At 39.6% G+C, this 23,122-nt stretch overlaps 1 protein-coding gene across 1 annotated transcript in view; it reads right to left on the bottom strand.

Annotated features, from left to right (window-relative positions):
• The window catches only part of gfra3 (GDNF family receptor alpha 3), a 74,186-nt gene that overhangs the window by 14,133 nt on the left and 36,931 nt on the right, over positions 1-23,122 (bottom strand). The window contains exons 3-7 of the mRNA XM_084718329.1: positions 15,764-15,835; positions 13,797-14,151; positions 12,429-12,538; positions 7,997-8,131; positions 2,120-2,256 (exon numbers count right to left, since the gene is read on the bottom strand). Coding sequence (XP_084574455.1) covers positions 2,120-2,256; positions 7,997-8,131; positions 12,429-12,538; positions 13,797-14,151; positions 15,764-15,835 — 809 coding nt within the window. The remainder of the gene's footprint in view (positions 1-2,119; positions 2,257-7,996; positions 8,132-12,428; positions 12,539-13,796; positions 14,152-15,763; positions 15,836-23,122) is intronic.

The following is a 23,122-nucleotide window of genomic DNA, read 5'->3' as shown; positions in this document are numbered from 1 at the left end:
CTAACAACTTCCCTTACAACATTTATCACTTTCCTATTTGCATATATGGTAATTACTAGGCTTGTGTTAAATGTCTGCATTAGCGCTCTTCTGCATGTTAACGACTCTGTGTTTTAAATGTGTTGCACTTAAAGGCGCCCTGAAGGGTTTTCTTACAAACAAACAAACAAAACTTACCTTTACATTCAGTGACATTCACCGAAACATATCCTTGCAGTCTATAAAGCAGTGTTTACATCCATGTTCACTATGTAGCAGACATTTTCAGAAAATGTGCTGCATTAAGCGGCAAACACGAGCTGACTTTTATATGAAGTATTCATGGGAAATCCAATTTGTTTGTGATAGTGAGCTTTCATCAAAAGCGCATCCACAAAACAAGACAATGGTTATTTTAGGGTATTCGTTGACAGCAGATCGGTTTGAAATACTGCAGGGTGTAATGGAAGAGTCAGGAGCAGCCACAGTGAGCTGCGAACTTTCAACATTTTCAGCTTCTCACCCAGATAACCAGCTCTCGTCACCGTGCTGCTCACGGACTCACGCTGTGAGCAGCACAAAATCAGATCACGTTTGCTCACAGAATGAGGGGGAGAAAAAAGGCCAATTAACAGCTGACGTCTTTGTTAAAATCACAATAATTTGTTTTGCTTGGCACAGACTTCTGCAACCTGAAGTACAATAATTACAGGTGTCACATGCACAATGGAGTATCTAAGTCACGGCCCTACAGGTGTTCCCCATGGGACCTAAATTCTGAAAAAATATGATTGATATTCTGTTTGAACTGTGCCACAAATTACACATATGCTGTTTGTCAACTTAAAAAACAATTTTACAAGTCAAGAAAGTCTCCGTTTGTTCAGTGAGCTCATTCTTTCCTCTTGCACAATTTTTTTTTTTTCCAAATTTAGGTCCCATGGGCAAATTTTCTGGTCTTTTCTCACTGATATAGGATAATAAAAATAACATTACTTTTGTAAAGAAATAAAATTACATATACTGTAAAATAAATTCTGGCCCTTAAATGTAGACTCTGTAGACTCTTGTTTTACTATTTCTTTGACTTCATTATTGAGAAGTAAGAAAACGATTAGTAAATTCAGCCTTTTTCATGTTTCCTGCAAGAAGCTTATAACTTTCAGAAAAATCTATGGAGAAACTATTAAGGCCAAAGTAAAAGTAACAAAAGTTACAGTTTGTTACAAAGTCAGAAGTCAGATAATTCAAATTTCAACAAAATGTCTTTAGATAATCATTAAACCTCCTCTGGTAAATCCTCTTTTGCTTCTTAAAAAGCTGGTTTTAAAAATGTGTCCTCATATCTAAAGTAAAATGCAGAGGATATGTTGCAGATTACATGTGGTAAATGCGATTCACATATCTTGAAATTTAAAGGTCATGTAAAGCAGCAATAAATGTGTCTATAAGTATGTAAAAATAGGTCTCAAAAGGTCTCTGAAACACTGGGGGGGTGTCCACTCCACTGTCTCTGTCTCACTGAAAACCACCTGAACCATCTAGCAGCTTTTTGGACATGTCCAGACATGTTTGAGCCACCAGAGCCAGAGGACAGTGACAGGATGGATTTATTTTTTCCTTCTGTGTCGGGTTGTTGGAACTGAAGTGAGCTGAAGTGAACCGCTGGGCTGATTTGGACTGAGAGAGTCTCTGAAGGTACGTTTTCAGGGAGGGGGAGGTGATGTCGAAATTATGAACAACAGTTTAACTGCACAATTCAGCACGACATAGTTCTCAGTCCTTCCACGTGTTTTCAGCAACTATTTTCCAACATGCGTAATGTTCCTTTACAAGGACTTTAAAAGATCTGGCAAATATATAAACAGAAATTCCATCTTGAGTCACAATCCAAAAGGAGCGAGGAGGGAAGTATGAAGCTTGCAAAAAAAAAATCAAACAGAGGAAACAGTAAAAATAATAAAAACAGATAAAAAGCAATGGAGATAAAACAAATACCATAAATAAACAACATGCTGTGTGACAGTGACAAGATGAGCTCAAACCGAAGATAATAGAAAAGGCCCCGGGATGAAAGTATGAAAGGTAATTTAAAATGTGAAGGTGATGCTGAGCGTGATGGGCTGAGGTGTGTACTCACGATGTTGTTGTGCTCAGGCAGGTGGTTGTTGCTCAGCAGCTCGTCCTCCTGAACTAGCGGGGAGGGCCTGGGAGCGGGAGGGGGGGTGATGTCTGCAGGCAGGGAGCCGGGGCTCCCCATCCAAGTGATAGAGTTACCTGCACGGAGACACAGCCCATCACTGCCTCTGTGTGTGTGTGTGTGTGTGTGTGTGTGTGTGTGTGTGTGTGTGTGTGTGTGTGTGTGTGCACTGCTGGCCTCCATGCTGCGTCGCTGCCTCTGCGTGGGCGTGAACCTACATATCTATTTGGCAGCTTTATTGTTTGCGCTGTCGGCAGCTTGATAAATCGCCGGGCTTTATGGGAAGTGCATTGACGCATCGATCCGGGCTTTAGTGTTTGGACATACAGGCTCAGTGTGTATCGACGGCCTTTATTGACAGCTGCTGTGATTGAGTGACACCTGGAGGGGCCTTACCCTCCGGCTCGTCCGCTCGCGCCTCTGGAGCCCCGCGCCGCACACACAGACTGTAAGGCTCCTCTGAACGCTGCGGCTGTAGCATGAAGCTGACATATAAAGAGGTAGAGCTGAGTTCATGCTGTGAACATCGCTGCAGGAGCCAGCCACCCAGACAGATCCAACAGGCATCGTGTTGAAGACATTTTCTCATTTATTCCCTTTGACTTGCTCCTCAGAGCACCTTTGATGGTGACACATTAATTCTGTTTTCATAATTCTGCTCCTCAGATTCATTATTTAAAAGTGGATTTATAAAAACAATACTTTTCTAAGTCTTTTAAATGTGAAAATCTACATTCCCAACAATCCTCAAAATTCAAACTTCTTTGTGGTAAAAAAGTGTCTGAAACAGCAAACAGATTATCCTTCGGATGACAAGAAGTAATTTACTTATATTTTTTAGGATATTTTTAATTTTAAAAATTGGCTGCGCAGAATTAGCTTAAGCTACATCCTGAGGAAATGTCTTTAAATAAATACAATGCAGCGAAGCTTGAAGGAATTCTCTCTACCCACTTTGCACAAATGTCCTTAGCAGCAAAACTGAGGGAGAGGACTTTTAAAGTATAGACATTTTGGGAAATGCTCTTATTTTCTGTCTTTCCAAGACTGACTTGAGATGTAAGACTGGTATAAATCTCATGTCTGAAGGTATAATGAATGTACTTCACTCTGCGTCTGGATCACAAAGCCTGACTGAAATTATTTTGAGTCTCTACAGAGGATTTTTTTGAACCATGAAAAGCAGCATATTTAAAAGGAATATGGGAACATGTAATTCTACGCTGTCACAGGAAACGCAGGGGTCTGTATGCACGAACCAGTGGCAAACAACCATCCCTCTAATGTGGAGAGAATTTAGCTGGAAGAGTGGTAGAAGTTTCTTTTTTACACCAGCTCAGCTCATTTTTCAGAGAACTCAACCTGCTGGAGATAATGTGGTTTTATGAATGCTAATCATTATCATATTTTTGGGGACTGCAATGTAATTCATTCCTGTTGACAGGACATACACTGTGGGGAAATAAATGAGGAAACTCATTATAATTAATAACTGTCTTCAATAAATTTATGAGCTTTGAGCCGAACTTTAATTTTGAAATACACTAAAAAAAATGTTTTTTTACAAACTATATTTTTTTAATGAGACAATTTACTTTTCTTTTTAGAGAAACTTGTAATAATTTGATTAATATTTGAGTTTTAGAAACAAAAAATGTGTGTTTCTAAAGCTGCTGAGTAAACTCATTAAAATGGATAATGAATAATAGTTAAAAATGTAATACTTTCAAACGAAACTATTTAATTTTCAATAAGGCTGCAACTAACAATTATTTTCATTTTCAATTAATGTATCAGTCATTTTCTCGATTAATTGATTTATTAATCCTGTCACAATCTTGTCACATGTACTATGCTAACGAGCAATCAGTGTAACTTTTTAAGAACTTTTTAGCTAATGTTTGATAGAAAACAATGTAAGTTTTCGGTAACGTTAGAAAGCAAACAATATAACTTTTTAACTTTTGAGCTGACAATGGCTAGCAGACAACATAACATTTCCTTAAAGAATACAGAGCAACCAAGGGTTATTTTTTAAGTCTTTCACATTTAAAAAGCTAGAATCAGAGAATTTGGACTTTTTTGTCTTTAAAAATTGACTCAAATCATTTAATCAATAAGCAAAATAGTTGGTGATTAATATACTGATTGATTATTCAATGAATCGTGGCAGCTCTAATTTTCAAGCACCTAAAATGACAAATCAGGTTCACAGCTCACCTGCGCACTTTCTGAAATACAGAATGTTTCTAAAACTCAAAGATTCAAGTTTATCTAAAGAAGGAAAGTAAATTTTCTCAACAAAAGATTATAGGTCGGCAAAATTAACCAATTTTAAGCTTATTTAAATTTTTACAAAAAGTGTGAGTTTGACTCAACTGTTGCCTTGAAATTTTAAGTTCTCTTTTTTTTAAGTGCAGAGTGTACCTGATATTAAAATTCTATTTAGGTTTGATGTATTTATCTTAAGGCAATTACAAATAAGACAATCACAGTGTTTTGAAAACAACACATAAGCATAAGTATTTATTTAAAATAACTTTCTCCAAGTAAGAAAACTTACAGCCTGAACTTTCTCAGTTATGAGACTTTATTGAAATTATGAGGGAGATTTATGTAATGGAGAAATTGTCCTTTACTTTTATTTTATTACCTTTTGGAGAATAAAAACTAAATCATTTCCCTTCCATTGTCATCTAAAAGAAATCAATAAACATGGTGTTTCTTTTGCCCTGTCTGCTTGTGTCTTTTTTTTGTTGTTGGTTTGAATGTTTTATTTCACTTTGTACTTTACTTTATTGTGGTTTGTTCTCATATTTTTTGCAAAATGTGAGGAGGGGTGAGAAAGGTCTGTGGGATAAAGCAGAATGTGTGTGTGTGTGTGTGTGTGTGTGTGTGTGTGTGTGTGTGTGTGTGTGTGTGTGTGTGTGTGTGTGTGTGTGTGTGTGTGTGAAGTACAGACCATGAGGATGTGGTTAGCTTAGCGTAGCATAAAGACTGGCACCAGGGGGAAACAGCTACCTTGGTTCAATCCAAAGTTCATAAACACACCCACAGCTGTAAAGCTCACTGATTAAAATGCTGTAATGTAAAATTTTAGATTTATTAGAGTGATTTCTTGACAAACAACTGTTTATAACCCTGACAGAACCTGTATGCCGTGTCTGGGTTGCCAGATAAGGTTGCTGAGCAAACCTAGCAACCTCACCGTGGCAACCAGACTCAGAGTCTGTGCACAGTCAATGTGAAGCGCCTCTAAAATCACAAATTGCCATTTTTTGCAGTTTAGTTTTTGTGCAGATTTTTTTCGTTTCAAATTTTTACATTTCTTGACAGGTGTTAAACCTCCGGTGGCAGGTTACTTTTAGCGTCATGAAGCAAAAGTTCCATATTAACCTTTAAGCGTAATGCAATTCAGGTTGTCTGTGAGAAAACTAGACTTCTGCCCGTCCTCTTGGCTCTGCTCTCAGGCTTTAGAAAATCTAAACAATGTGACAGAAGACTTTAACAGTTCACAGTTCAATAAGATCCTTTAATTAGGGCTAAACAATTTTGAAAAATATCTAATCGTGATTAATTTGACTGATATTGTAACCAGAGATGTCACGAAAATCAACACTTTGGTACCAAGACGATGCCAAACTTTTGAAAACGTAATGGTACTCATTTTTTTACAGTACTATATGTACATGACGAGGACAGCATGAACACTTACAAGTGCTGTAGTCTGCTGTTTAACGCCAGAGGAAGCGCCAGAGGAGAACGCCTACCAGCACTGAACAGCAACAACTGCATGTGTAAGATAGCAACATGTGCAGCTGCAGCAACAGTTTAGCTTCCATTGGTACAAAAGATAAAGTAGTGATGTGCAGACTGACCTAGTTAAGGAAGGGAAGGCAGGTTCGGACTTTCTAGAAAATACCACAGCGTGCCCGACAACGATGGGCAGGTCAGCGGTCAGAGTCAGACTTCCAGAAAGACTGCGTGCAAACTTCCTCCTTCCACCTTCCTCTCTGTCTCCCTCTCAGTCAGCGGTGCACGCAGCAGCACATCCAGTGCGCTCTGTCAGCTCAGCCGATCGCTGCTCAAACCACCACAAAACAGGTTAAATCTTGAAACTGTGGACTCTTCTTTTTCCGCACTGTGCAGCCGAACACCAGGCTACAAAGTACAGCATAGACCTGCAGATGTGAACCACTATACTGTTAAAATTAACTGTTAAAATCTGAAGAGAAAAAGGAACAGACTTATTGCCTGAGCAGAAATCACTTTTGCATTACTTCCCAGACATGACAACCTGCTCTCCAGACAGTGATTTGTGGGAGGCTCAGTAAATCTCCCCCTCAGTCTTTTGTCCCTGAACCTCAGAAGAGTTTTCATTTCAGGAGGCGAAGAAAAGCAACAATGGCTGAATTTTATTCTTGTCTTTGTCTTTTACCGTGGTATTGAATTATCGTTATCAAGAATCATGGAAATTCACAAGTACTGGCATCGACTACAAAATTTCTGGCATCGTGACATCCCTAATGGTAACTATGATATGATTTGCAATATTTGAGGGAATTATCACACCATACATACATTATTATACTTATTCTCATCCCAAAAAACCCATAATGATTATGGTGTGATTTTTGCTGGTGCAAGATGTTGCAAAGATGTTTTCTTTCTCTGTAGGATACAGAGAACGTGCAAACCAGAACATCTCCGCAGCACCACAATTATTTTGACACACGTTTCACTTTTTACAAATACTGCACCTTCTGTGATCTGAAAATTTCAGCAGGCTGTAAAGTGATTTCAATAAGATTTCAATTAATTGTTCAGCCCTTCAATGTGTTTTTTTTAACTTTGGACAGAGTCCGGTTGTTTCCTGTTTCCAGTCTTTATGCTAAGCTAGGCTAACTGCATCCTGACCGCTCCTCCTCTATTAGAAATAAAACAAATAAGCATATTTCCCAAAAATTGAACAATTGAACGGAATAGTTTTGTTTATTTTCATTTTGTCCATCATGTCTCGCCACATTGGTTGTTTAAGATTGAAACACTTTCTAACCGTATCCTCTCTGTAGTTTCACCTCCTCAGTCCAGTGTGGCTCCTTTTAATCTGTTTCTGTTTTAATAACTTCACTATAAAAACAACAATTAACAGCAAATTCATTTGCTAAAACTGATATGTCACTTTTCATTTATTTTCCTAAATCTTTTCTTTTTGGATGCACTCCAAGTAATATCAATCAAACAGGTGCTGAGCTGATTTTTCATATGATATCTCAATTTCTTTTTTAATTTTCATAAATCCTGTTTTTTTTGTGCACTCTGGAGAATATCAATCAAACTGGTGTTTGTTTGTTCATTTAAAGAATGGTGTTTATCTGTTTTTGCAAATGCATTCCTCAGTTAAAGGGACAGTTTACTCCAAAAATCAATATATTTCCCCTGGCCTGCAGTGCTGATTATCCATCTAGATAGTTTTGTTGTGAGTTGCAGAGGTTTGGAGATACCAGCCTTAGGGACATCTGCCTTCTCTCCAGTATAATTGGACTAAATGGCACTCGGCTTGTGATGCTCTAAGCACCAAAAAATACATTTGAAAAGTTAATAACTAGTGTCTCTTTCCAAAAGTCATGACCAGGTTACTGCTCATGGGGTCTGAGGCCGAGGGACAGTTGGTGACAGAAGCCTTGACCGATAACAGTCTGGATTAGAATCAGGTTTCTATAAACCGTCTGAACTCAATCAATCAAAATGTCATCAGTAAGTCAGTTCAGTTTGAGGGCTAATAGATAATAAATCAATAACAGTGGTCACACTCACGCAGGCAGGTGTTGTGGGTGAACATGCGCTGCAGCCTCAGACAGTCCTGCCACTGGTTGCCGCTTCCTTCACAGTTGCACCACAGCGACACGTCTGCAGAGCTGTTACTGATGTAGTTGGGCGTCATGATGGTACCTGCAGGTCAGAGGGTGGAAAAAAATGTTACATTTGCCCCTAGTCTCCCCTATCTTAAAATACTGAGTTAGTATTTCAAAATAATAAGAAACCTTCTCGAAATAATGACTTAACATGCACGTCATTTTGAGTAAGTTTCTCAATATTTTGAGATATTAAATCATCATTTTGAGATCTCCATGTCATTATTTCAACAAAGTTTCTCATTATAATGATTTATAGGATCTTTTTTTTTACATCATTCTGGCAGAAATGTTTCCACAGATACAGACATTAGGAGATGAGTGTATAACGTGGATCTCCAGCCTGCAGTGTAGTTCATACACTTCACTGACACACCACAGAATTACAGAGAACTTACAGAGGCTTCGTGATCAATGAAAGTTTTTATATCACGTCGACACTTCTGTCCGTCAGCTGACGATGCGAGCACCATAATCTCTCTCAGGAGCGAACGACATTCACGTTCATTAATTGGAAACCGATTCGTTCAGTTCATCGTTCACCAAAAATATAAGCATGCTCAATAAACGCCGCTTCTTTAGCATGTTAACGCACAACACTGACTATCACCTCTCGAGATATAAAGTGGTATTCAGAGACAGGACAGGCCATGGCTAGCTATTTAGCATGCCACCTTCAATATGATGTGTCAAATCTGTTATTTCTTCACATTCACAGTCATTTTTTGTATGTTTTAATATTAAAATCTTACATATTGCACCTTTAATAAATACAAATCTTCCTCACAGTTATTTACAGACATAAACACAACCACCAGAAACAAATGAGGCCATGGCCAGAAAGTCTGGAAGCGTCTACCGGCTTCTACTTTGTCTTTTACTTTGAGCAGTTTGGAAGGAATTCAGCTAAACTGCTTTATGGCACCAAACAGAACCAGGATACTGCCGTTCACTTCAAACAAAGCTGAAACACAGCCTGCAGAAAAACATGATGTAGACTCTGTGACTTCTCCTGAGGGAGCTGAAGGGACATTTTGAAGCCTGAAGTTGGTGTTTTTTTCTGCTCAGTGCCATCTTTTTAGATCCAGAAAGCCCACATTTGACGATAGGCTGAGGTAGCACACACACCGCAGCTGAGTGTGACACACACACACACTCTCCCACAACACACCACTGTTCAGGAGAAACAGTTCAGTTTTGGGAAATACACTGAATGGCTTTATTTCCAAGAGGAAGATGAGAAAATCAATACCACTCTCATATCTCTCCATTAAAGGGATGGTTCAGATTATTGGAAGTGGGGTTGTATGAGGTGGTATCCAGTCAGTGTATTAGACGGTGGCTGAAACACTGCCAGTTTGGAGAAGCAGCAGGTGTGCAGGTGTAGGAAGCTGAGCAATGGACGCTATATTTAGAATATTTTCACCTCTTTACCTTTACTGACAGGAAACCACGGTTATATAAGCCACATTTCGACTTTCTCTCACTCAACCAGACTCCACTGGCAAAAACACTAACTTTACCTCTCAGAACACAGGAGCTGCTGGTCGACCGCTTCTTTGATCGTGTAGTTAGTTAGTGTTATTGTGCATCTTTGGTGTTTCAAAAGGTCAGTCTGGATTCACCAAAGTCCCACAGTAAAACAAACTAACCAACTGATAGAGGCAGCAGTAGACCAACAACTCCTGTGTTCTGAGAGATAAAATTACTGTTTTTGTGAATGGACACTGGTTGCTTTGGTGGAACAGATATTGGGCTTATATAACGGCGATTTACCGTCGTAAAAGGCAAGGTAAAGTAGTGAAACTTTTCTTAATATAGTATACATTTAAACTGACATTGAATTTTTTCAGTGTCTAAAATACGACCCTGTCCACAGCTGTACATTGCTCAGCTTCTTACACCAGTACTCCTGCTGCTTCTCCAAACTGGGGGCGTGTCAGCCTCCATCTACTGTAGGTAATACACTGACTATGGATAAGTACCTCATACTATCCCTTTAAGCTGTGAGATGCACAATTTTTATTTTTGAACATTTTTCCTTGTGTTTGATTTAAACACAGTTGATCTGATGTAGGAATCAGTGAGCTTTAGAGGTGTTGTTTGGCAAATCTGCGAGGCACAATGGATTTATTTTTAAATGCACCTTCATTTTGCCTTAATTTTTTTTATCTCCTGCCTCTGGCTGCACAGACTAGACACAAGTTAATCTGTTATCTTGGAGACCTGGCAAAAATGTCGACTGTGCCAGTGTAAGAAAGCAAAGCCACCTGCACCACTGGCGCAACAGCTTTGCGCTGGGTATAAGATAGGGCCCTAAAAGTCAAAACCTCCTCAAAATACGGGCTTGTACCAGTTCTCAAGAATGAGTGAGTTCCAAACATGGCGATCATCGGTGTCCATACATTAGATTTCCTCAAAATGCTGTTGCAAATTAATATATGAGCATATTTTTAAGCGACGGGGTTGTACAGGCAGCCATTTCATATCAGGTAAGAATGAAACTGAACTGAAGACAAGTGAATATTTTTTGGAATTGTAACTGACTGGGAGCAACAGGAGTAAAACAAAAGAACTGAGTCTATAACCTGAGTTCAAGATATGACAGTAGTTTTCAAGCAAATATCTCATAACCTTAATGATTAGTGATAGAAGTGAGGCCACATTCCTCTGTGATCAAACCTTATTTAACTCTCTGCAGGAGTCATAACTCCTCTAGAGCGCCAATAAAAAAACCCCACTAACAATATGTGTTTTTTTATTCTTCAGGAAAACAATGCACAGCACTCACAGTGTTTGGTTCTATCTGGCAGGCTAGCCTTTATTAATAATGTGGATCATGCTGCTTGTGCTTTTAAGAAAGCTATGAGCCTTATAGAAAAGTCATCCATCACTGTCAGAGCGAGCAGAAAGCCACTCAACACTTCTCTATCCACATCTCTTGTCAGCTGTCACGCGTCCTCACTTTCTGTCTTGCTGCCTCTTCTCTTCCACTTCGGCTCCGTCTCATCACTGCGTTCGCACACTTCCCGCCTCTCCACCCATCCAGCCATGTATCCCTCAACCCATCCGCTCGCTAACTTCTCGACAGACGCTGTTATTTTGAGATTTGAGCATAATTAGCTCTGTTTTTCGAGACTCTTATTTGAAATGATCTGAGAAGTTGTAATGGAAGCCCTGACATCGGTTGTGTTCATAATCCTGTCCTCTCTCGCTCTTCGTCAGAGCTTCAGATCTGTCTTGGCATGCTCTGAAATCTTGAACTTTAAATTAGTTACCTTTTTTTTCTCTTTGTGCTTGCACAGTAGTTTTTAAAGGTCGTGTAAAGCAATAATAAATATGTGTTCTGAGTTTGGCACACCATGGAAACGTGTTATTAACCACCCAGCCGAATTTGAATGATTAAAAAACTGGCAATAAAAGTAAAGTAAAAAATAGGTCCCAAAATCATGAAAAAATGAGCAGTTTTCTCTGCTCTTAAACGCTGACAGTGTGTCCACTCTGCTGTCTCAGTGTCAAACACCACTATAACCTGAAAACAATCTGAAACATGGACACTACTCCTAGCATCTTTATTGGACATGTCCAGACATTTATAATCTGTAGTTCAGTTACCCAAGGCCACTTTGCCTCCCAAATTTCTTGTAAATTTGAATTGTGATTTTTAAAGTCTGCGTGAAGGAAAAAGGAAGTTTTTCTTCCAAACACATTACACATGTTAGAAAATAGTTGCTGAAAATGTGAAAAAACTGAGAACTATGTAGTACTGAATTGTGGAGTTGGACTGTTAACGTTGTCAACAATTTCTGTGTTTGGGATCTTTTGGACGGACCTGAAACGTGGCTCAGTGACGTCCCCCAACACTCACATCACTCTCCCTAACGGTCAGTTACAAACGTACCTTCAGCGACTCTCTCAGCAGTTCACTTCAGCTCACTTCAGTTCCAACAACCCGACACAGAAGAAAAAAATAATACCATCCTGTCACCGTCCTCTGGTTCAAACATGTCTGGACATGTCCAATAAAGCTGCCCACAGCGTTTCCTTTTTTCATGATTTTGAGACGTAATTTTATATACTTAGTGATTTAAGCATTCAAATCTGGCTGGGTGGTTCATAGCATGTTTCTGTGGTGTGATAAACTCAGAACATATTTATTGTTGTTTTACAAGATCTTTGGAAATTTAAACCAAAAGACAAAAAAGAATCCAGAACATCCTGTCCTGGAAGTTATAATAGTTATAATAATGCTGCCTTCTATTTCATGTGATTCAACTACTCATCTTTCCACCTTCCCTCTGTTCCTCCCCTCCTCCTCCTCCTCCATCTCTTACCGATGAGTCCAGCGTAGGCTCGGAGGCACAGGCCTGCTGAGTCTTTCAGACAGCCGCTGGCCGTCAGAGGAGATGGCTGGCAGTTATTAAGAAAATCAGCCAGTCTGGACCTGGCAACGACACACACAACAACTCAACATCAAACACAAGAAGTGGGCAGGAAATCTGAATGTGAATGCTGGGGCTGTAAATCCAGTACCTATATGTTTTTTTTAATAGTGTTGACACATTTTGGTACTTGTTTACGTCTTTTTCCAGCCTTTTCTCCTTCATCTTATTCTGCCTTTTCCCCATAGGACTGGGTTTCCCAAAGGATAGGATTAATATGCATTTTTGAGGGCAAATACCAGTTTTGTCCCAAAAATACCAGTATGACTGTTTCACCAATACATTAAAAACTGCTCAGTGGAAAGCCTTCAAAACAGCAGTTTAACCATTATGGCACACAACAAATAATTAAATTATTATTAAATTTAATCAATCAATCATTAACATGATCATTGTAAAGGCACTGTCACACCAGCATTTAAAATGGAAAAGAATTAAAGGATAAATCTGCAATGTACTGTAATAAATCATAAAATGACCCTGATGTGTCATTAGAGATTAAGGAAACATGCTAAATTGAGTTGGAGCCATAAATTGTACATTAAATACACTAAGATACTATTTAATACACAATCTATGGTTGAAGCAAGTTGTTTTCCCCCTCTGGCAGGCTGCAGGAGCACCGCAGGAGCACCGCAGGAACACTGCAGGAGCACCACAGGAACACTGCAGGAGCACCGCAGGAGCACCGCAGGAACACTGCAGGAGCACCACAGGAACACTGCAGGAGCACCACAGGAACACTGCAGGAGCGCAGGACGCAAACGACATCGTAAACTGACAACAACAAGTCCTCCGCTGTAAGTTGATTGGCTGTTTGTAACTGTCATTTGTCTGTCAACATAAAGTTAAGCCCATTATCCTGAAAACAAAAACCCACTGCTCTGAAAATACACACTCTAGACTTTAAATTAAGTGGCTTATCATCTCACTGCCTGCCAAACTCCATCAACATTTTGTTCAATTTAAGTGTTATAAACACGTACGCTCCCTACAAGATTATTAATGATTTCGTGCAACTCATAAACAGACTCATTCGTCAGACTTTCAGTGTTAATTTTAATTCTAATAAACGTGTAATGGGAAAACAAAAACAAACAAATTTTAAAGGAAGATAATGCAGCACTCTTGGCAGAGTAGTCAGTATTTCACTTCACATGTTTCCTTGATCTCTGATGATATCTTGGTCATTTTATGATGACTATATAACACATTTTCCCTTTAATTAACAGTATAAATTGTCTGGGCTTCATGTCTGACCTGCAGAGGTCGTCTCGGCGGCAGAAGCTCTGCTGGTGGAGGCAGTTGGGTTGCAGACCCTCCATCTCCTGGTAGGAGCAGGAGGGTACGATGGTTTTCCTCCTCCTCTCCCCGCACAGGGTGTTGGTGCAGGGGCAGAACAGGACGCCCAGGCTGTACTCTTCAGGCACCCGCTCTAAGAATCGCCGCAGGGCCCGGTGGCACTTGTGCTGGTTGCATCGGGTGGTCCCGGGCACCCGTTTGGTGCAGGCCAGGACGTACTCTGACCGCAGAGAACCGCACTTCTCGTACAGGCCGCAGTCCTGCGCTGCCTTCAGGCACTGGTTCTCATTATCCAGCTGCATGAAAGATGAGGCTGAGGGGGGACGAAAAACTCAAATTAGCCAAACACAGAATACTTGTGCATGCATCATAGTTAATCCTGTCAAATCTTGTCCTACCATAAATATAATTAACACCAGCAATCCACCAATTCCATTTTTTCATAAAAATGTACTCATTTAGGATTTATAGCCTTTCTGAATGAAATCTAAATAAGAATTATGGTTTAAAATGTGTATTTTGCTGTGCAACTTTAAAAAAATAAAATGGCTGCTCACTATGACTATGCTGTGAAATAAAAAAAAATGTAAGTGATGACTAAGAGTTTGATCTTTAAAAATAAAATTGTAGCTGTGAGCTGCAGCGAGAGTAGAGGACAAAGTATTTGAAGCAGGAACAAAAAACTCCAAGAAAAGAGGGAAAGTGTAGTAATCAGCATAGTAATCAACCATCACTTTTCTGTGGCAGTTTGTAAATGCACTCCCATACATTTAAGGGTAAGAGTGGTAAGACTGGCTAGCAGCGGGAATCCCAGTGGGTGAGCCTCTTAAGTAAATTGAGGTAGTAATTGCGGTGACGAAATTAAATAAGTTCTAGTTCCGGTCCCAGACGCCTGGAAGAGATCTCCAGCAGCGTCCCAGCATCAAACCAAACACACGTACGCCCAAACTTAGCGCTCGGCTATTTTTAGAAAGTAACCAGTTCTGAGGCAAAAACATGAAGAGTTTACATCATCCTGAGGGAGGTGGTGAAGGAGAACTCGTGTAGTCTCCGAAATGTAAACATGTTCATCCTCCAGGGTGCATGAATGTGCTGAGTAAAGTATACGGCTTCCCAACAGGAAAATGGCGACATTTTGGAGGAGGAGATTGCCATTAATATTGTGATTCATCTTCTTGAGATTTGAATTATTCACTGCAAAATAAATGAGGGAATTAGAAAAGAGAAAGAGATACCTGCCATGGTAAGAAGCACTGGTCAAGGGGAACTGAGTGTTTGTGACGTAGTGAATTTGCCGTTTGCACACATTTTGCCAGTCGCCGGTGATTGGCTGACAGTGGCTGGTTGGAAAATTTTAACATATCACCCATGAGTTCCCACAATATCCCACAGCACACCAGTGTGTCATGTGACACCGTTTGGGAACCAGTGATCTACAACATATATCGTTGTCCTGGAGACACTTACCTGTATTCTAATCTTCTCTGGTCCCACAACTCAAAAACAAGCTTGAAAACAATTCAACAACGTGAGAAATAGCATGCTGGAAAGTCTGTTCTCGCTAATCTCGCCCATCACCACCGATATGAATGCACATGGACAATCTGAGGGTGTAAATAGGTGCTGAGACAGAAAGAAGAGGACGCTAATGAAAAGAGTTGGTCGCTAGTTACTATATCTTTATTGATTGATACTTATTGATTAACATGTCTGAGGCTTAGTGATTCATTGAGCTGCTTCACTGGCTTGTACTTGTACAAGCGGCAGGACGGAGCTATAGAGCTGTCGGTTATTGAATACTTCAGTGATGGACATCGACTCAAACTAGCTAATCATAACAGAGACTGCATGAGTGACTGTGTGTGTGTGTGTGTGTGTGTGTGTGTGTGTGTGTGTGTGTGTGTGTGCGTGTGTGTGTGTTTTACCTGCCACTAAGGAGGCCATGCGAGTATCCATTTTTGTGTCATCATAGGGAGATATTTCCAGCTCATCCTCCCCTGAAAAAAAAAAAAAACGCACAAACATCAGATATTCAGCGATCATTTATATTGTGAACCACAGTCGCCTGCTACCTGCAGGGGAAGGAGCGAATTTAAGACAAACACTGAGGTGAAAAAAGCAAATAGTGATTAAAAAACGCCAATGAAACTCAAGGTGACCTCCGTCAAATGGAAGGAGGTCATCGATGTAGGCTGGAATGAGGCCATAAAATGATCGGACGAGGTTGTTCAGTGAATGAGGTGGTGTTATGTTGAGTATGTTTAGTAGGGTCGTGTCCATGCTAATGCTGGCAAATCTGAAAATGCAGATAACAGGTGAAAATGTAGCATTCAAAGTCACTTCAGTGTTATTTTTGAAAAGTTGTTTGCACTAAATAATTGGAAAACAACGACAATGGTCAAGAAGTAACCTGGCTTGCCAGATCGTCATCTGGGCTAACTTAAACCAGTCAGATTAAACTCTTGCAGAAGTCGGTCGGGAGAAGAGTGAAAATATCTTTTCCATCAATAAAAGCCTTCAGTGTCGTTCTTTGCTCTTGTTTCAGTGAAGAAATTCTCTCCAGTTCTGATATAACTGATGCTATCACAGTATCTACGCTAACCTCTTCAGGAGCCGCCATCGTTTGTTGGAGATGAGTCGCTTCCATGGACGCTTCTCGCTGTCGTCACACCTAAAACCACGCCCCTAGCTGCCAGTTTCTCCTTCCGAGATGCTGATTGGCTGCAACACTTTTGATGTGGACACAAACGGATAACTTGAAGCCTGGCAAGATGGAGTCTCACAATTTCTTACATGCAGTTTGTCAGGTTTGGTAATACTGACCCTGTTATCCTGAAAAAGGGGAGGTCCCCAAGGATTTACTTTGGAACCTCTACTTTTTCTCTCACTGTATAATACAGATACAGATAATACAGTCCTGTATTCTTCTGCTCCTCCTCCTGAGATCATGTTTGCCAATTTGCAGTCTGAATTTAATTCACTTTAGCACACCTTCATTGATTTGATTTGATTTTTTTTAATGGAAGCTAAGGCTCTGCTTTTTGTACCCAGTAATAATGAGGTCTCCTCCCTCTCTATTAATACCTTCAGATGTATTGGTATTGAGCTTGTCAATACATGTTGATTTGCTTGTTGTCATTTTCATCCATCCATTCTCCATCTGAACGTCTGGGACGGAGACGGGGTGCTCAGGGTATAGCTAACCCTTTTCATGCCTAATAAAATCATGTTTTTGTAAAAATCTGACAGAGTTGATGGAAATATGGGACACAGTTGATTATAATAAGACAAATGAAGACAAATTTTATCAGTAGGTATTGTTAGTTTTCAAATTTGAAGGCATTACACATATTTTTTAAATAGTTTGAAGTTTTAAATTCTTGTCTGAGACAAGGGTTTTTTCTTGCACTGAGTAAGTTTAGAAATTAAAAATACATTAAAGCAACCGACACATTTCATAAATTACATATATTTCACATAGATAAATCTTTAAAGAATACGTTTTCACCACAAATTTGGAATTAGAGTGTTGGTCTTAATATTTTCTTGGTAGGACATTATTTGTCCACCCCAAAGGGTGAGATCTAAATATAGGCTGGGCTTAAAGGTGCTACATGTGCAGACTGAGACTGGAGTTATTAGGCCTTTGGTCTTGAAATAACCTGCAGATTCAACTAAATCCAGCCTCCTTCATCTATCTAACTCGTCTCTACTTCAGAAGTTTCTTACCCGATCTGTGGACATTAGTTTTTACTTTATGCCACATGTAATGTTTTGTATTTTATTGTATGTATGTAACAGATATACACTCAACATTGCTTTCTTGGCCAGGTCACCTCTGGAAAAGAGATTTTATTTCAACTAGCAAACTGAAAATTCAGTTTTCTGTTTCATAAATCATAAATCATTGGCCACATTAGAACAGGAAAGGCTACTAGTTTTGCTGACTGCAATAAAAACCTCTGGATCTATAAAGAGGCAATAATTAGGATGCACACAACTGTAAAGTTTGATAATTACCGTTTGAGAGTGCAAATTCTGATCCCAGTCCGTAAATTGCAACATTTTCCTTTACGATAACAAGGTGATTCTTGCTGGTTATGTCATCGCACAAAGTGTCAAGATAACACTTTATAGAGGCATCAGTTAGCACACAGAGGAGTAAATAAAACAACCATAGAAGGAGATACAGCAAAGAGATAAAACGGAGGTGGAAAATCCTCCCAGTGATAAGAAGATCATGGGTGTAAACACAAGTCATCTGCAACGTCAACATGTACAGCGTGCTCATATCTCCCAAAATTATACTGCAGTCATAAAATCATTGATAACAGATCAAAGGCAGTGAAACCGGCTTCACCGCCATGCCGCTCTGTCTAAATGACTCTGTGACATATATTCTCTGCGATCTCTAAATTAAGCTGTGCAGCGTGTTTTCTGACGGTTCACTGTACTGAACTGGCATTTACTTTACAAAAGCTAATTAGAAGAACAAAGGCCTTCCCCTGCAGTGCAGAGAGGTCCCTCAAGTAAAACCAACCCTTTGCACGTTTAAGGAGGAGTAGGAGTCTCCCTCCTTACTTTAGTGAAGAGTGCACATCCTCAACCCATCTGACACCTTTTACTGCCTGTGCACAAACTTAGAGGCCCTGATTTAGGCCCATAATTCAGCACTGAATTTCAATTTTTGACCACAACACAGAAACACTAGAGGCTGTATATGATCGAGCCACATGGTGCTTTAATTATATCCCTCACAACAAGTTTGTTTATATTCTTTCATTTCCTCTGTGATACTTTGTCTCACTGCTGAATAGAAGCCATTTACATAATTTCATTCAATTTAATTCACTTTTATTTGTATAGTGCCAAATTATAACAATGTTATCTCTGGACACTTTGCAAATAGAGCAGGTCTAGACCGTTCTGTTGTTCCCACCAGGAGCAAGAACTGAGGTGACTGTGGTGAGGAAAAACTTCCTTTTAATTATGGCTGTATGGCACATGGGCAAAAAAGTGACTCTGTTGCCTCCAAATGTTCCACGTAGGTGGACCCTGCGGTCGAGTTTTATCCCCCTACTGTCAGTCTTTTCCAGTGCAGAGTTACATTTCCACAAACATCCTGATTCCTTTGCACCTTTTAGTTCAACATTCTACGAAAAAAGTGAACAGAAGTTGCACACTGGCTACTGATACATCAGGGCTACCGAAGTCTGGGTTTCCTAAACCGACTCAAACTGCAGACGCAAAACAACTAGAAACACAAAAGGCAGATTATGAAAAAGCAAAATGGCAACACAACTGTAGTAGTCAACGGAAACGTGAGTTTAAATGGCTAGAATATGACACATCTAAGGACATAATGTACTGTGGTGTGTGCCATCATATTTCTCAACTAGCCGAGAAGTCAAACTCATTTCTCATCGGACACAAAGTCTTCAAGAAACACCACGTCACAGTCCTCTGGAAATGTGGAAATCACAAGTGTCACAGTTAAGGAAGGCTGTCCTAAGTTACCTTAAACTGCCTTTTCTGTGTTGTTTTTATATAAGTTTACATTTGGGCCACAAACAATGTTGTTTGGCCACCAAATGTGGAGGCTTGGTGGCCCACGGGGCCAGTGTTTAAAAGTCTAATATGCCTTTTTGACTGCGGTAGTTGTAGAGTTGATTCAGAGCCTAATTTTGAACCAGTTCTCTGTGTTTCGACAGCCAAAGAAACCGGTTCCAGAGTGGCACCAACTCTTTGCTAAGCCAAGAATAGGAACCGCCACATCAGGAGCTGGGGGCGGGATTTCTTTTTATCATTAGTGGTGACCAGCATTAAGGCACATTACTGCCACCTACTGTGTCAGAGTGTGAAGTGCAGCCTGTAGAAAACCAGCTGGTTCTTCAGTGGTTTGCTAGTTGAAACAACTGTGAACCGGCTCCATCAGCAGTCTTGCATCTTTTTGGTCAAAAAGGGGTGTACTGCCATGTTAGCAGATCTGTGAGGCTGTACCTGAGCACAGCTGGGCTTTACTAATGATAATGTTTAGCATGTTTAATATCATTTTTTTTTAGCATATTAGCATGCTATCATTTGCTAATTAGCATCAAACACAAAGTGCAGCTGATGAGGATTAAGGGAATTTTATTAGTTTTGCAAGTATTTCATCATAAACTTCTGCTGTTGATTTGTTGGATTTTTAAGACAATCAGTCTCACAGATGTTAACTAATTTGAAAACTTTGATTTGCTGCTGGTACAATATAAAAAGTCGACGTCTCAACCAAGTGATTAGGACCATCAGTGGACAATATCAGCACCAAATTTCATTGAAGTCCATCCAACATTTGTCGAGACAAGTTACTCAAAATCACAAATCTCAGCCTCGTGGTGGCGCCACATGAAAAGTCAAGGAATCACCAGGTTCGTAAGGATTTATCCTGCACTGCTGCTGGACTACAACTGCCGCTGATGTAGCTGAAAACCGTCCAGCTGGCTCAGCCTACGCCAACTGGACTGACTGCTGACACTGATTGGTGGAGGTTCAACGTTTCAAAGACACAGCTGTGTAAGTGTGGACAAACTAAAGCAAAATGCTCAAAGCTGTGGCAGTTAAAAGGGCCGTGTTTTTGTCCTCTATCAGCCAGAACTCAAGAACTCAAGTTTTCTAGGGAGGCTCTGCAATTGATCTTGAATAACATTTTATGCTCATATTCTAAATGTAACTTTAGAGATAGCGGACAGTTTTATCACAGCATGCTGTATATTCTCACTGTCAAGTCTGTTTGGTATGTGTAAGTGTGTGTGTGAATGATTATTTAAATCTTTCAGTTCCAACATAATGGTCTGTAATAACTGCGGTACAATGGGGCCCTGAATTTTGCACCACTCAAGATACAAAGGCTGTCATTGTCAGTTTGTTTCATTTTTCAGAAGTAGTTTAATATTCAGGGAAATTCACTTTTTTCCTCCCTTTCCAAGAATGAAATGTGAAGATTGATATCGATGTCAGGTTTCTGCATTTAGTGTGGAGCTAAAGTCAGGAAATGGTTATTGTGGTTTGGCATAAAGACTGGAAACAGTGTGAAACAGAAAGCCTTGCTCTGTCCTAAATTCAAAAATATGACCTCTGTAATACCTCTACAGTTCAATAATTATCACATTACTTATCATTTGTTGGATTAAAATGGACAGACGCAAACAAAAGTGCAGAACTACAATTTGCCATTTTTCGCTAAACCAAGCTAATCATCCCCTGATTCCAGCTCTGTACTTTCTGCACAGACATAAGAGTGACATCTTATCTCACTCTCCAAGAGATAGCAAATAAATTAACATAATACTGATGCCGTTTATTGTGCCATTTTATGCCAGAGATTATCTGATAGGCATATCTCACCAAGATGTTGGTTGGTTGCCAAATTACCTCACTAACTGTAAGCAATGAGTGCAATTCAGTGGTAATAATGAAAGGTGTGCCACAAGGTTGAGTTTGAGGTCAAAACTTTTCACTATATGTGTAAATACTGTGGGTGGAAATATTGTTATAGCTGCACATCTTTATGCCGATGATACTGTTGTATATTGTTGTGCAAACACTGTTGCCCTGGCATTTGAACGTCTGCAGTCTGCATTTGACACCACACCTCAGATTATTGTTAAATGTAGGCCTGCAGCAATTATTTTGATTCCAGATAAATCTGTCAATCATTTCTTAAAATAATGAATCCCTAGTTTTTCAAGTGACAAACCCCAAATTAACTCCAGATAATGTAGATAAAATACTTTTACTTTAATGTAATTATTTTGTTATTTAATGTAATTATATTTACCATTAATTCAGCCAAAATGGGTTTTTAAGGGAGAATAAATTAGAGCTTCTCTGCTGAGTCATCATGAGAAGGCTAACTAGGCTGACTTACTTTTAGCTAACTCAAAAATAATTATTCTGTTCACTTTTTCGCTAATGCTAACTAGAAAACAATCTCATGTTTTGTTAGCTTTTTAGCATTAGATAGCAAACAGTGTAATGTTTTAACTTTTTAGCTAAAGTTAACTTGCAAACAATGTAATGTCACCTTTTTAGCTGACATTGGCTTGCGAACAACATAAAGTTTTGTTAGAATATGGAAACACCAAGTATTTCCCCCAACGTCCGTCCGTTTGCTCCTCATGTTTGGACCTTTTTTTTTTTCCAAGTCTTTCCCGTAACAATTCTTTTCATCATTATAATCATATTTGAAGGAAATTAAAATTACATTTGAGCTTCTTTTTCAAGAACAAATCCTGTTTTTCTTTTGATGCCAGGAAACGGCTTGTTGCTGCTTCTTTCTTGCCTCTTCTGGATGATTGTGATCTTCTGCACATGAACGGCTCAGCTTGCTCCCTTCCTCTGTGGGATGCTGGTTATCACAGCGCTCTGAGATTCACACGCACATCATTGTGTTCTGTATTCTTCTTTTGTCAGCTGGTCATTATTATCCATGTACAGAACTTTGCACTGGTATACCTGCATTTGTAAGTCCATCCAGGGACAGCTGGCTACTTATTTATCCACATACATGTCACACAAACAGTGTTATCATAACCTACGCTCCCATGGCTTCATCGCTCCCTCCATCCTGCTCTGCTCCTTCTACCTGGAAAAAAAACTACAGCAGGAGCTGAAGCTGTCGAGCTTCAGGTTTTTAATCTACTTTTACGATGTATGGAGAGAGCGTCTGTGGGAGTTTGCGCTCGTACTAGTATTTTAATCCGATGACCAGTTCGGCACTTCTGTACTTCATTTTTATCATTTTTATTATTTGCGTTTTATTTGTTTCTGTACTGAATGTCCTGTCTGTCTGTAACTTTGCGCTGCACAACTGTCAGGCTTCTCCTGAAAATAAGAATCTAAATATAAAACTATATATTTAACCTTTTTTAAAAGAAATTTCAAGAATTATACATGCTAAGAATTATACAAGAATCTAATGTGGTGTATTTCTCTTCCTGTTGCTTTTTTGATATATGTTTTTGTTACATCCATGTAAGAAAACATCATAAAACCACCTGTCTAAGCCGACGTTCGAGTCCCTCTGTCATTTAAATCTCATCAATGTGGCCAAAATGAGAATAAGATAAGGAGGCTGAGAGGGCAAACCCAAAGTCACCGTGAGCTCCTGCCATTGAAGACAGCTTTTGTCCACTTGTGAAAGCCATTAGCAGAGCCTTGATTGACTAGTGGACGAGCCGTTTGTTCCTGCAAATTATTTAAACACACTCCAAAGTACAAACTCAATCAAGAATGTAATGGCA

Source organism: Lutjanus erythropterus, chromosome 5, assembly GCF_056507025.1.
Source record: "Lutjanus erythropterus isolate fLutEry1 chromosome 5, fLutEry1.hap2, whole genome shotgun sequence".
Lineage (NCBI taxonomy): Eukaryota > Metazoa > Chordata > Actinopteri > Lutjaniformes > Lutjanidae > Lutjanus > Lutjanus erythropterus.
Note: the sequence above shows the minus strand (reverse complement) of the source record. Positions and strands in the feature narration are given on the sequence as shown.